The sequence below is a fragment of the Simochromis diagramma genome, unplaced genomic scaffold (assembly GCF_900408965.1).
Source record: "Simochromis diagramma unplaced genomic scaffold, fSimDia1.1 OVJJ01000105.1, whole genome shotgun sequence".
Lineage (NCBI taxonomy): Eukaryota > Metazoa > Chordata > Actinopteri > Cichliformes > Cichlidae > Simochromis > Simochromis diagramma.
In genome coordinates this window covers 187,077-200,865 of record NW_024386771.1, presented here as the reverse complement: position 1 = coordinate 200,865, position 13,789 = coordinate 187,077, and the positions used below count along the sequence as shown (strand labels likewise).

The 13,789-nt window shown below is 39.8% G+C and overlaps 1 protein-coding gene across 1 annotated transcript in view; it reads right to left on the bottom strand.

Annotated features, from left to right (window-relative positions):
• The window catches only part of LOC120738117 (protein NLRC3-like), a 281,780-nt gene extending 268,374 nt beyond the window's left edge, over nucleotides 1-13,406 (bottom strand). The window contains exon 1 of the mRNA XM_040039200.1: nucleotides 13,258-13,406. Within this exon, the coding sequence (XP_039895134.1) occupies nucleotides 13,258-13,334 (77 nt within the window). The 5' untranslated portion in view covers nucleotides 13,335-13,406. The remainder of the gene's footprint in view (nucleotides 1-13,257) is intronic.
• Between the last annotated feature and the right edge of the window lie 383 nt (nucleotides 13,407-13,789).

The following is a 13,789-nucleotide window of genomic DNA, read 5'->3' as shown; positions in this document are numbered from 1 at the left end:
AGAAGTTCTCTGATGACTCTGCAATAGTCGGCCTCATCACTGATGGGGACGACAAGGAGTACAGAGGTCTGACCCAAGACTTTGTGGACTGGTGCCAGCTGAACTACCTCCAGATCAACGCCAGTAAAACCAAGGAACTGGTGGTAGACTTCCGCAGGCACAAGCATTCTCCACTGCAACCACTGAACATCCAAGGTATGGACATTGAGGCTGTGGACAGCTACAGGTACCTTGGTGTTCATCTGAACAATAGACTGGACTGGACTCATAACTCAGACGCCCTCTACAGGAAAGGGCAGAGCAGGCTGTACCTGCTGCGGAGACTCAGGTCGTTTGGAGTGGAGGGCCCACTCCTGAAGACCTTCTATGACTCTGTTGTGGCTTCTGCTATCTTTTATGGCGTGGTCTGCTGGGGCGGCAGCATCTCTGCTGGGGACAGGAAGAGACTGAACAGGGTGATCCGAAGGGCCAGCTCTGTTCTAGGATGCCCTCTGGACCCAGTGGAGGTGGTGAGTGACAGGAGAACGGCGGCTAAGCTGTCATCCCTGTTGGACAACATCTCCCACCCCATGCAGCAGACTGTGACAGCACTGAGCAGCTCCTTCAGTGGGAGACTGCGGCACCCACGGTGTGGGACGGAGAGATTTCGCAGGTCTTTCCTCCCCACTGCTGTCAGACTCCATAATAAAGACTTTAACTGATCAAGCACACACATCCACACATATGCAATAATACTAAGTGCAATAATGCTTTCTGTCATCGTTGTATTTTTACTCAGTTGTATATAGTATTTGTATTTGTATTCTATTTTTATCTTATTGTATATTTATTTTATTTTATTCTACTGTATATAGTATTTTATTTTATTCTATTCTGTACAGTTGTGTACTGTATTTATTCTTATTGTATTCTAATTTTTGCCTCATAACTTTTGCACTGTCCACTTCCTGCTGTGACAAAACAAATTTCCCACGTGTGGGACTAATAAAGGTTATCTTATCTTATCTTATCTTATCTTATAAAGCCCATTATAAAGGTTAACTGTTAAGATACATAATTTACATACATAAGTTACATAAGGTATATAATTCAGATTTTAACTTGATTTTGGTAGAAAAGTCTTAAACCTGACCTGAGAGTTTCCAGTTTGCAGTAAGAACTTTTTAGTCCAGCAGATAGAAGTTTAACCCCTGAATCCATCAGGTCAGAGTTACACAGGTCCAGTTTTCTGAGACTGGAGGACCGGGAGCTGAGAACTGAGGACAGAGCTTCACAGCTTCTCTCTGAGAGGCTACAGTAGCTCAGTCTGAAAAACAAAACATGAACAATGAAAAAGTGTTAAAATGTACAGTGGGGCAAAAAAGTATTTAGTCAGCCACCAATTGTGCAAGTTCTCCCAGTTAAAAAGATGAGAGTGGCCTGTAATTTTCATCATAGATGTACCTCAACTATGAGAGAGAAAAAAATCCAGAAAATCACATTATCTGATTTTTAAAGAATTTATTTGCAAATTATTATAAGTAATTGGTCAATAACAAAAGTTCATCTCAATACGTTGTTATATACTGTTTGTTGGCAATGACAGAGGTCAAATGTTTTCTGTAAGTCTTCACAAGGTTTTCACACACTGGTGCTGGTATTTTGGCCCATTCCTCCAAGCAGATTATCCTCTAGAGTGATGTTTTGGGGCTGTCGGCGAGCGACACGGACTTTCAACTCCCTCCAAAGATTTTCTCTGGGATTGAGATCTGGAGACTGGCTAGGCCACTCCAGGACCTTGAAATGCTTCTTATGAAGCCAGTCCTTCTTTACCCAGGCGGTGATTGGTCATGCTGAAAGACCCAGCCATGTTTGATCCTCAATGCCCTTGCTGACGGAAGGAGGTTTTCACTCAAAATCTGAAGCAACATGGCCCCATTCATTATTTTCTTTACACGGATCAGTCATCCTGGTCCCTTTGCAGAAAAGCACCCCAAAGCATGATGTTTCCACCCCCATGCTTCACAGTAGGTATGGTGTTCTTTGGATTCAACTCAGCATTGTTTTTCCTCCAAACACGACAAGTAGTTTTTGCCAAAACGTTCTATTTTAGTTTAATCTGACCATATGACATTCTCCCAATTAATTAAATTCAATTTTATTTATACACCGCCAAATCACAACAGTCGCCTCAAGGAGCTGTTCCTCTTCTGGATCATCCAAATGCTCTCTAGCAAACTTCAGATGGGCATGGACATTTACTGGCTTAAGCAGGGGGACATGTCTGGCACAGTAGGACTGCACTTGTGTTGAGCCCCAGATCAAGAGAGATTATCAGTGGTCTCCCTTCCATTTTCAATTAATTGCTTCCACAGTTGAATTCTTCACACCAAGCTACTTACCTATTGCAGATTCAGTCTTCCCAGCCTGGTGCAGGCCTACAATTGTATTTCTGGTGTCCTTTGACAGCTCTTTGGTCTTGGCCATTGTGGAGTTTGTAGTGTGAAAGTTTGAGGTTGTGGAAAGATGTTTTTTATACTGATAATGAGTTCAAACAGGTGCCATTAATACAGGTAACGAGTGGAGAACAGAGTTGCTGCTTACAGAAGAAGTTACAGGTGTGTGGAAGCCAGAAATCTTGCTTATTTGTAGGTGACCAAATACTTATTTTCCACCATAATTTTTTTTTCTCATTTTGTCTCTAATAATTGAGGTATACCTATAATGACAATTACAGACCTCTCTCATCTTTTTAAAGGGAAAACCTTTTACAATTGGTGGCTGACTAAATAATTTTTTGCCACATTGTATTCAATGTGCAGTGATTATTTGTGTTTTTTTGTCTTTTTTATGGAATACATATTATCAGATGTTAAACAGACTAGAAATGTTTACTTAAACTTATAAATAATGAAGGAAATAATTGATTCATAATTCATGAAAAACACACACAAAAAAAAAAAAAAAAAAAACAGAAGAACATAATATCTGACCTCAAAGTTTCCAGTGTGCTATGTGGACTCTTCAGTTCTGACGACATACGCTTCACTCCTGAGTCCTTCGGGTTATTGTTACTCAGGTCCAGCTCTCTCAGAGGAGAGGTCTGAGATCTGAGAACTAAGGACAGAGCTTCACAGCTTCTCTCTGAGAGGTTACAGCCACTCAATCTGAAAAATAATTTCTAATCGTTATAATTGATTGAAATCAACAGACAGAAAGATGGAAACCAAATGAAATGAAGAGTTGGAAGATGAATGGTGTTTATGAGAAGGCATATGACTATTTGTTAGAGATGGCACGATAACACTTTTTTATGTCTGATACCGATACCGATATCATAAATTTGGATATCTGGCAATGCTGGTATGAATCCATTATAGTGTATTTTATAATGAATAAAACTTTTTTTAAATAACTTTAAATAACTTTTAAATAACAAAACACTAAAGCTATTCTGTTATACCTGTATGCAAAAAATACTAGACCGGCCCCTCCACAGTTACCAGCTGTCAGCTACGTAGAAAAGGATTTTGGTGTAGAAAGTAATATTAAAAAAATTCTAACAACAGCTTATCAAGCTTAAACCTTCTGCAGATGATTATCTGCTGGTTTCGTCTTTCTGGCGCAAAGCGGGCGATAAACAAAAAAGAGAGACGGGACTCATTACAGAAAAGCTGATCAGCTGATCATTGATCAGTTTCATGATTGAAGTAGCAACAGGAGAGGGAGAGAATGAGAGGCAGTCGCTCCATATATCGGCTGTTAAACTTAACGTGGGAATGCTTTACAAACATTCAGAGATGAACTTACACACTTGCTCTGCTGATTTGACTTTTGCACACATTACACACATTACATATTACTTCGGTTTCATCTGCAGCACTGACTGTAACTTAAACGTACCATATGACTCCCACAAGTGCATACAATTTGACACAACTACGAAAGCATTGTTTTAACCCTTTAAACCGAACTTTAACATTACTCTGTCAACAGCCTATTTGTAAATGACCGAGCTAACAGAGCTACGTCAACAGAGTGAACATGAGAGCACCGACTGCAGATGTCCATAATGCGGCGCAATGGAATAATCTCCCCATCTTCGCGAAAGTTATAAACTGCCTCCGGAACCCAGTTATGGTACAAAAAAAACTATTCAACAAAAAATAGTGATGCAGTTCAGTCTTTTTTCGCTCAGCTGAGCCTTCTCTGTTGCTGTGTGGAGCAGCCTGTCAGTCATGTCTTTTACACGTTACTCACTCATCTGGTCATGCACTGCAGTCTCATAAGGAAACTCAGCTTTTTGATATAAAGTTTTTCTTGTTCCCGAATACAAATATTTTTGAAAGTCATTCGTAAAAAAAAAAAAAACATGTTATTTGTGCCTTTCTGAATACCGTATTCGGGTTCAGCTCCACCCCTAATATATATATATATATATATATATATATATATATATATACATATTTACTCACAGGTACTTTTTGGCATTTGCCACAGTTTAAAGCAATTTCTTTTCATGTTATCAATTACACAGATTCTGTAATCTCTGTAATATTAAGTGCAGATGATTTTGCATGAAATAAGGCTGTAACATGACATAATGTGAAGAACTCAATTCCTATTAAGCCTCTTTGGAAGGCACTACTTACAAAGCTCTGTTGGAGGCTTTGACCACAGGCAGCAGCCTAAGAAGAGCCTCCTCTGAAGCAGAGTATTTCTTCAGGTCAAACACATCCAGATCTTTTCCTGATGACAGTAAGATGAAGACCAGAGCTGACCACTGAGCAGGAGAAAGTTCATCTGTGGAGAGACTTCCTGATCTCAGGGATTGTTGGATCTCCTCCACTAGAGAATGATCATTCAGTTCATTCAGACAGTGGAACAGATTGATGCTTTTCTCTGCAGACAGATTCTCACTAAGGTTCTTCTTGATGTACTGGACTGTTTCCTGATTGGTGTCTGAGCTACTTGCTATCCTTGTCAGCAGGCCTCGTAGGAGAGTCTGATTGGTCTGCAGTGAAAGACCCAGCAGTAAGCGCAGGAACAAGTCCAGGTGTCCATTTGGACTCTGTAACGCCTTGTCCACAGCACTCTGGTAGAAATGTTTCTCTGTACATTCTATTGCTGTAGACCTCTGGGGTTTTTTTTGTTGTTCTTCCAGCAGATTGAGCCCAGAGTTGATGAAGGTCAGATGCACATGAAGAGCAGCCAGAAACTCCTGAACACTCAGATGGATGAAGCAGAACACCGTGTCCTGGTACAGTCCTCTCTCCTCTTTAAAGATCTGTGTGAATACTCCTGAGTACACTGAGGCTGCTCTGATATCGATGCCACACTCTGTCAGGTCTGATTCATAGAAGATCAGGTTTCCTTTCTGCAGCTGATCAAAAGCCAGTTTTCCCAGAGACTCAATCATCTTCCGACTCTCTGGACTCCAGTGTGGATCTGTCTCAGCTCCTCCATCATACTTGACCTTCTTCACTTTGGCCTGAACCACCAGGAAGTGGATGTACATCTCAGTCAGGGTCTTGGGAAGCTGCCCTCCCTCTCTGCTTTTCAGCACATCCTCCAGAACTGTAGCAGTGATCCAGCAGAAGACTGGGATGTGGCACATGATGTGGAGGCTTCGTGATGTCTTGATGTGGGAGATGATCCTGCTGGCCTGCCCCTCATCTCTGAATCTCTTCCTGAAGTACTCCTCCTTCTGTGGGTCAGTGAACCCTCTGACCTCTGTCACCATGTCTGCACATTTAGAAGGGATTTGATTAGCTGCTGCAGGTCGTGTGGTTATCCAGAGGTGAGCAGAGGGAAGCAGTTTCCCCCTGATGAGGTTTATCAGCAGCACATCCACTGAGGTGGACTTTCTAGGGTCAGTTAGGATTTTAGTTTTGCGGAAGTTTAGAGGAAGTCGACACTCATCCAGACCATCAAAGATGAACACAACCTGGAAGTCTTCAAAGCTGCAGATTCCTGCTTCTTTGGTTTCAGTAAAGAAGTGATGAACAAGTCCCACCAAGCTGAACTTTTCCTCTTTCAGCACATTCAGCTCTCTGAAAGTGAATGGAAATATGAACTGGATGTCCTGGTTGGCTTTGTCTTCAGCCCAGTCCAGGGTGTATTTCTGTGTTAAGACTGTTTTCCCAATGCCAGCCACTCCCTTTGTCAGCACTGTTCTGATTGGTTCGTCTCTTCCAGGTGAGGCTTTAAAGATGTCTTCTTGTCTGATTGTTGTTTCTGGTCTGTCTGGTTTCCTGGATGCTGTTTCAATCTGTCTGACCTCATGTTCATCATTGACCTCTGCAGTCCCTCCCTCTGTAATGTAGAGCTCTGTGTAGATCTGATTCAGAAGGGTTGGGTTTCCTGCTTTAGCGATCCCCTCAAACACACACTGGAACTTCTTCTCCAGAGCACATTTAAGTTTACGCTGACAAACAGCAGCGGGAAGTTCTGAATAACAATAATAAAAAGACAAAAAAATGAACAGTTCATGCTTTTCACAAAATGCTCATGACAATTTCAGTCCCACTGAGAGATGACCGTATACAAGTTAATTAAATAATTAATTAATTAAATAAGAAGTTATCTCTTGAGACATAAGTAGAAATGTTAAATGCATCAAGCAGCTGAAATCTTTAGATAAATCTTCTTACTGCTCTGCAGACGGTCAGCCAGCTCCTCCTGCTTCATTTTCCTCAGGAAGTTCAGTGTGATCTTCACAAATGCCTCTCTGCTGCTATCCCCATCCTCATTTTCCTCCCTCTGACTCTCTAAGCATTCTGGGTAATCTGGACTCAGAACCTTCTGGATCTTGTTCAGCTCGTTCTTCACAAAAGTGATGATGTTGTCCTCCAGCAGCTGGAACAGAATACTTTATGAATGACCCAATCAGACTGAAATCATGGAGCCAAACATCAGATCCATGTTGGACACTGACAATCCACTGGTCTACAAAGAGCAGCATGGAGATGACTGTGAACAGAATAGATGTAAAAGTAGTTGTTGTTCATGTACAAACCATAAATAAGGAGTCCAGCTGTGTTTGATGCTGCTGGGCAGACTGACCACTGGGAACCTCTGAGCTCTGCTGGTCCACTCTGTGGAGGAATCATGAAGAATTAGTTCATGCACAGTCTCAGATGACTCAACGTAGCTGTAAATGTTCACCAGTCCAATAGATCCCACATACAATCAACGGCTCCGCTTAATCTTTTTCTTTGTATTTCAGTGCTGTGCTGATCATCAATCCTCTTTGAGTTTTTAAATCTATACATTGTATCTGAGATACAGTAGAAATCTTATGCCTTACAATCATAACCTCAGGGTCCCGATACCTTTCACATAAAGCCAAATTTCATCAGGATCATTGGGAGTCAAGTTATGAGAATTTTTCCAACGCAAGAGCAAAAAATAGTTATTAACCCTCTTTAGGATTAACAGCTATCAAACATTTAGTGAAAAATAAACCATCACTCAGATATAGATTTCTTCTTCAGCTCAGCAGCTTTAGATGAAATATATGATTCTGCCTTCTGTCCTTTTGTACTTGACTATAGAGGTAGTACCTAGTTCTGACTCAGCTTTTTCCTGGTAATTAACCATACATGTAGCTAACAAGTTGAAATATCAGCTTTTTGAAACTGGGCAGAGTTGTAACAGAGGCAGGGTACACTAGAGCAGCGGTCCCCAACCCCCGGGCCTTGGACCGGTACCGGTCCGTGAGTCGTTTGGTACCGGGCCGCGAGAGTTGAGGCTCAGGTGTGAAATGTATGGTTTTCAGGGTTTTTATCGGTTTTCAGCGTTATTTTGTTATCGTTTTTATCATTAACTCGGTTTTCCTGGGTCTTTTCACGTGTGTTATGAATAAATCTTCTTTTTTTCGGTACCGGTACTAGTTTTATTTTGTTGTATTTATGTAGATTCCTTTGTGTCATCACCCCCCATGTTAAGTCTCCCTTGTTTGTTCTTGTGTCTAACCTGTCATGTTTCATGTCTACGTGGTTCATGTTATCAAGTTAGTATCATTTTGCATCTCGTCATGTTTCCTGTTTATTTTGAAAGTCTTTTTTTCCATGTTCTATGTGTTTTTTTTACGTCCCCTGTGGAATTATTAGGTTTGTTCCAGTCAGCTGTTTCCCCATGTGTTTCCACTTCTTCTGGTCCATTCCTATGTGTATTTAGTCTGTGTGTTTCTTTCAGTTGTTGTTAGGTCGTCTATTTTCCTTCCCTCCGTGTCACATCAGGTTAAATGTACTTCATGATTCTGCTCAAGTTGTGTCCATGTTTCATGTTCTTGTTTATTCTTCATCATATTTTCATGAATGTACCTGGTCAGAATCCTGTTCATGTCTATTTTCATAGTTACCACAGTCATAGTCATCACATTTTAGATTTTACCAGTTTAGGCTCTACTTTTAGTTTACTTCCCCCGTGTGCTTTGCTTTGTTTTGTACTCATATTTTTTCAGCCAAATAAATGGCTCACCTTTTGTTTAAAGCTCAGTTCCGTCTCCTCTCATGTCTGCATTTGGTTCCACTTCATCACCATACTGGCAAGACCCCGCTATGACACAAAGTTAGTATTATCTCCTCTAACGTCCTACAGCATACAGCACAACATGACTTGATGGAGGAAACATGAGCACGAGCATCACTTCCTGTTTTCTGAAGGGGATTTTCAGTTGTTCAGAAAACAAAGGCTTGTTTTTAAGAGATAGTTTAAATGGGATTGAGGGAATGACATGTTTGCACTGCAGTTTATATTCAACAACATCAAGCAGTTAAATCAAAGAGTTCATGTTACTAACAGCTCACCTCTCTGCAGCAGACGGAGGTTGGACTTTAAAATTAATGAGGGGGTTGTCTTTAGACGAGTCACTCTTTAAGGACACACAGCTGGGTTTGATTCCACATCTAGATCTAGGTATCACACGGATCCTGTTACAGAAGAAAAATGTTTTCACATTTGCAGTAACAGAACCTGATGAAGACTTCATGAAAACCTTCATCATCCCAAAAACAAACAAGCTGAGCATGAGCAGAAGGAAACTCCAAAGTAGTGTTTGCAGTTGATGGAAAAATATTTTATGCAATGGTTTAATTAGTTTGAGTTGTATGACAGTCAAGGATATACTCAGTACACTTAGTGCCTGGAAGTATGGCTAGGTTGCAAAAAAGTATTGTCTGCTCATTACAGTACACACTTGCATGTACTTGCATGAAACCTCATATTTGATACTTTTGCTCCCTTGAAAGATTGAACGCTCCAGTTCTTGACTGTTTTTCATTTTCGTTCATTTCTATTCTGACAGCAGTGTAAGAACAGAGTGCTGTCCACAGGTAAACACAGTCATAAACACTGTGTAGGGCTATTGATGGTCCTACTGTCATATCTGGAGTTTAAATGTACATATTTTATAGAATAAAGGGATTCCTCACTCAGTGACTTTCTTTGAGATACAGTTTAGAGACCAGGAAACAACATCAAGCAGTTAATTCAAATCAGAAACCAAGCTGACATCAAATAGTTCATGTTACTAATAGAGATGGCACGATACCACTTTTTTATGTCCGATACCGATACCGATATCATAAATTTGGATATCTGCCGATACCGATATGAATCCGATATAGTGTGTTTTTTAATCAATAAAACTGTTTTTTTAATATATTGCTGCTTTTTGTATAAGTTCATACTCAAGTTAAAAAAAAACCACTAAAGCTATTCTGTTATACCTGTATGCAAAAAATACACTGCACCCAAAATATTTCATAGTTCAGCAATACTGATCAATCTAATAAACTTAAACCTACTCCATCCTCCCTATTCTGGTATTTTAAAGAGTAGGGATGGGTATCGTTTAGGTTTTATCCGATACCGGTGCCAAATCGGTACTTTTGAAACGGTGCCGGTGCTTAAACGGTGCTCAAACCGGTGCTTAAAGAATGGAAAACACAAACTTTGTCCAAAAACCTCATGTTCAGCTGTTTTTTTGTAAAAAGATAACAATGTTAGCCTTTTCTGCAGCTATAGGGCATATATGGTATCACTCTTGGCTGGAAGCAGTGCTTAAATAATGGAAAAAACACAAACTTTGTCCAAAAACCTCTCATGTTTAACTGTTTCCCACTTTTTCTTTGGTCATTTTAGCCTTTTTGGCCAGGGTGAAGGGAGTATCTGCCATCAAACAAGAAGACAGATGCATGTAACTACGATGGTGTTTGCTAGTTCACCTTACATGCATTAATGTAATAACGTGGTTAGCCGACTCAACGTAAATTACACACGAACAACATGAAGCTACTCACGCAGAGAAGAACGGCTGCTGCTGCATCATCATCCTCATCATTTCTGCTACACTGGCAGGGCTAGGGGCCAGGACTCTATTCTTCGTGTTTTTGGGGGATGTTGCTCCGGGTCCGATAACTGGCAACCCACCCGACGTGCACGGTGTGAGGTCTCGCAGCAAGCTATCAAATATGGCGCATTTCTCGGCTTTTAAAAAAACGCTATGCGTCGCCAGCTGTTTAATCGGATTCTTGGTGTTACCTCCTTTGACAGTATCACAGTATCAGCTTAAAGCACTTGTTGCAGGCTGCTGAGTTTGCATATTTTGCTGTGAAGTACAGCCAGACTTTTGACCGCTTCGCCTTGGACGTTTTTAATCTGTAGCTCTGCTCTAACTGAAGGTACGTACCTGGCCCCGCCTACTATCCTGGGAAACGTAAAATGATTGGCTAGAAGTGTATCACAGCTCAGGAAAAAAAAGCACCGAAATAAAGCACCGAAATGTGCGCTGCTTTTCGGTCTGGTTACTACCGTTTATGTCAGAACCGGTGCCATCATGGCACCGGACACCGGTACCCATCCCTATTAAAGAGTAAGCAACCTAACCAATAGGGTTCTAAAACTCCCAGCAAAAAAAAAAAAAAAAAAAGGAAACCACCCACCCTCCACCTCATGATGCTTAATTGACGTAATCAACTTTAATTTGATGCAGTGTGGAAAAAAAATGCACAGAATTGTTTTTGAAGAATAATTAAATAGATTAAACATCTTTCTTCAACAGAATTGCAGACTGCACAGATGGTAGAAGGAAAAAGTACTATAACTTACTAGGGTATATTAGACTTAATAGTTACTATATACAGTAATGGACTTCTATACATTTTACATCAGATTAAAACTTTGGGTGTAAGATTCGGATAATTATTTATTAAAAGCTCGACATTTTAAATGAGAATAAGAAAGAAAAGTATGTCTCTGTGCTCCCCTTTTCCCTGTTAATGCCCTATCGGCCCCCCTGGCTAAACTTTGCTAGATCCGCCCCTGCACAGTTACCAGCCGTCAGCTACGTAGAAAAGGATCCTGGTGTAGAAAGTAATATTAAATAAATTCTAACAACAGATTATCAAGCTTAAACGTGCTGCTGTTGTTCAGCCGCTGGTTTCCTCTTTCTGGCGCGAAGTGGGTGATAAACAGACAAGAGAGACGGACTCGTGACAGAAAAGCCGATCAGCTGATCATTGATCAGTTTCATGATTGAAGTAGTATTGAAGAGGGAGGGAGAAAGAAGAGGCAGTCGCTCCATATGTCGGTTGTTAAGCTTAACGCGGGAATGCTTTACAAACATTCAGAGATGAACTTACACATTTGCTTTACTTCTTTCTGGGATAACTTCCTCGGAGATGAAATGCCGGATTGGTAGCGAGGCTACAAATACACACAGCCGCTTTATCACGTGATGCATACTGCTGCCACGTGCTACGGTTATGATCCGAGTTACGCTGTGTCGCAAGTTTTGTGAGGTGCTTTTTTGATATTTAATGGATCGGATTACATTTTTTATTTCTCTCCGATATCCGATCCAGTAATTTAGGTCAGTATTGGACCGATACCGATACGTAATATCGGATCGGTCCACCTCTAGTTACTAACAGCTCACTTCTCTGCAGCAGATGCCTGCTGGGATTTAAAATGAATGAGGCCATCATCACTCTTTGGGGACAAACACCTGGGTTCACATCCAGGTTTGAGTCTTTGATGGATTCTAAAAAAAGTTTAAATCTTCAAAGAAAAGCCTCATCAAATATAACCTGATAAAATCTTAAACATTTTAATAATGTGTTGCAGGGGCAGATCTAGAGAAATTTTCTTAGGGTGGCATGGAAATCAAATGGGGTGGCACAATCAAAGCCTTTAAAACACACACAAACATACACACACATATGCAGGTATTACATATGATTAAAACGATTCAAATGCAGTAAATACACGTTTCATATAAATATAGTCTATAACTTAATTATTTTCTGTAGCCCAAAATTAAAAAATTAAAAATTCAGTTACATAAAACATGTGAATTTTGATTGTATGTACCATATAGCCTGTATCATAAATAAATATGTAGCCCAATAAGTATAAAATCCACAAGGCTACACGACATGGGATGAGTCATTTAGTTTCACACTGTATTTTTTTTTTTTTTTTTTAGAGAAAATTAAATTGTTACATGCTTAAATTTACAAAAAATGTCAGAAATCTGCACTGTCATGAACAAGAATTTAAACCAAATTTTTCATGATGTGTTGGGTTCACCCTCTGGTGTCCAACATATAATTTGCAATTTTTGACTGTTTTTGATTTTACATTTGTATTTCACCTTCAAATTCAGCTTAACATCATGTGTCTGAATTTACAGTTATTTTTTCAACCACATACTCTATCAACGCAAGCAGTTATGGTTTATCTTATAAAAACCACAGACATGTTTAGTAAATTATTTTCGTACAAATTGAAATGCAAATATAAATTGTAAATTTTGAAAAATTATGCACGTTTTTTTTTTTTTACAATTATATACAACTATTTATCTAAAAATGCAGCCAGTACACCTTATTTTTCTTTTGTACAACCATTTAAAAACCATTTAAAAACACTAATGTATATATATCTATATATATATATATAGATATATATAGATATGTATGTATATGTGTGTGTGTGTGTGTGTGTATATGTATATATATATATATATATATATATATATATATATATAGTCAATGTTAACTGTAGCTAGGCTTAAAGTGTTAATGCTGTCATATTTTAATAAACAATGTTGTCATATGCAAAACTAGTGTGGCACATGCCACCCTTCTAGATCTGCCCCTGCTGGAGCTGGATGGAGGTCCAGGTTGGTTCCTGTGAATAATAATGGAGCAGTGATGTGAGTGCTGAGCTGTGACATAAAGAAGAGACAGTTAGAGATGGTCAACTCACCTCTGAGCTTTGCTCTGCCTCTTTCTGGCTCTTTTACATGAAGGGACTCCCTCCTCTCTGTCCTCACACTGATCCATGCTGCTCAATTCCCATCCACATCACACACTTTCTACCTTCACCTGCAGAGGAAACACAAATCATTCACGTGCACATCAACTGAGAGCTGCAGAGAAAATCTTTAGCTTGTGATTTACACAGGAAACACACAGGTTTGAGCCCACCCGGAGGAATGCTGTTGGTTTTTATGAGTAAAGTCTTTAATCTGATTAAATTATGTCAGAACCTCACAGAAATTGATGAATCTGCAACATCTGGAACACAGGGACTCACATATGTAAACAAATCTAACCAGTAAACATAAAAACCAGTTAACCACCAGGACCAAGCTGACTGCTTACAGAGTTCATACTCTAACTGTTAGCTTCTAAGCTAGCTAAGCTAACTCATGTTTAAGGTCAGAGTAAAGAAATTAAGTGATGCTGCTGGGAGTGATGTCACACACTAGCAGCATTTAGTTATTCAGCTTTAGATT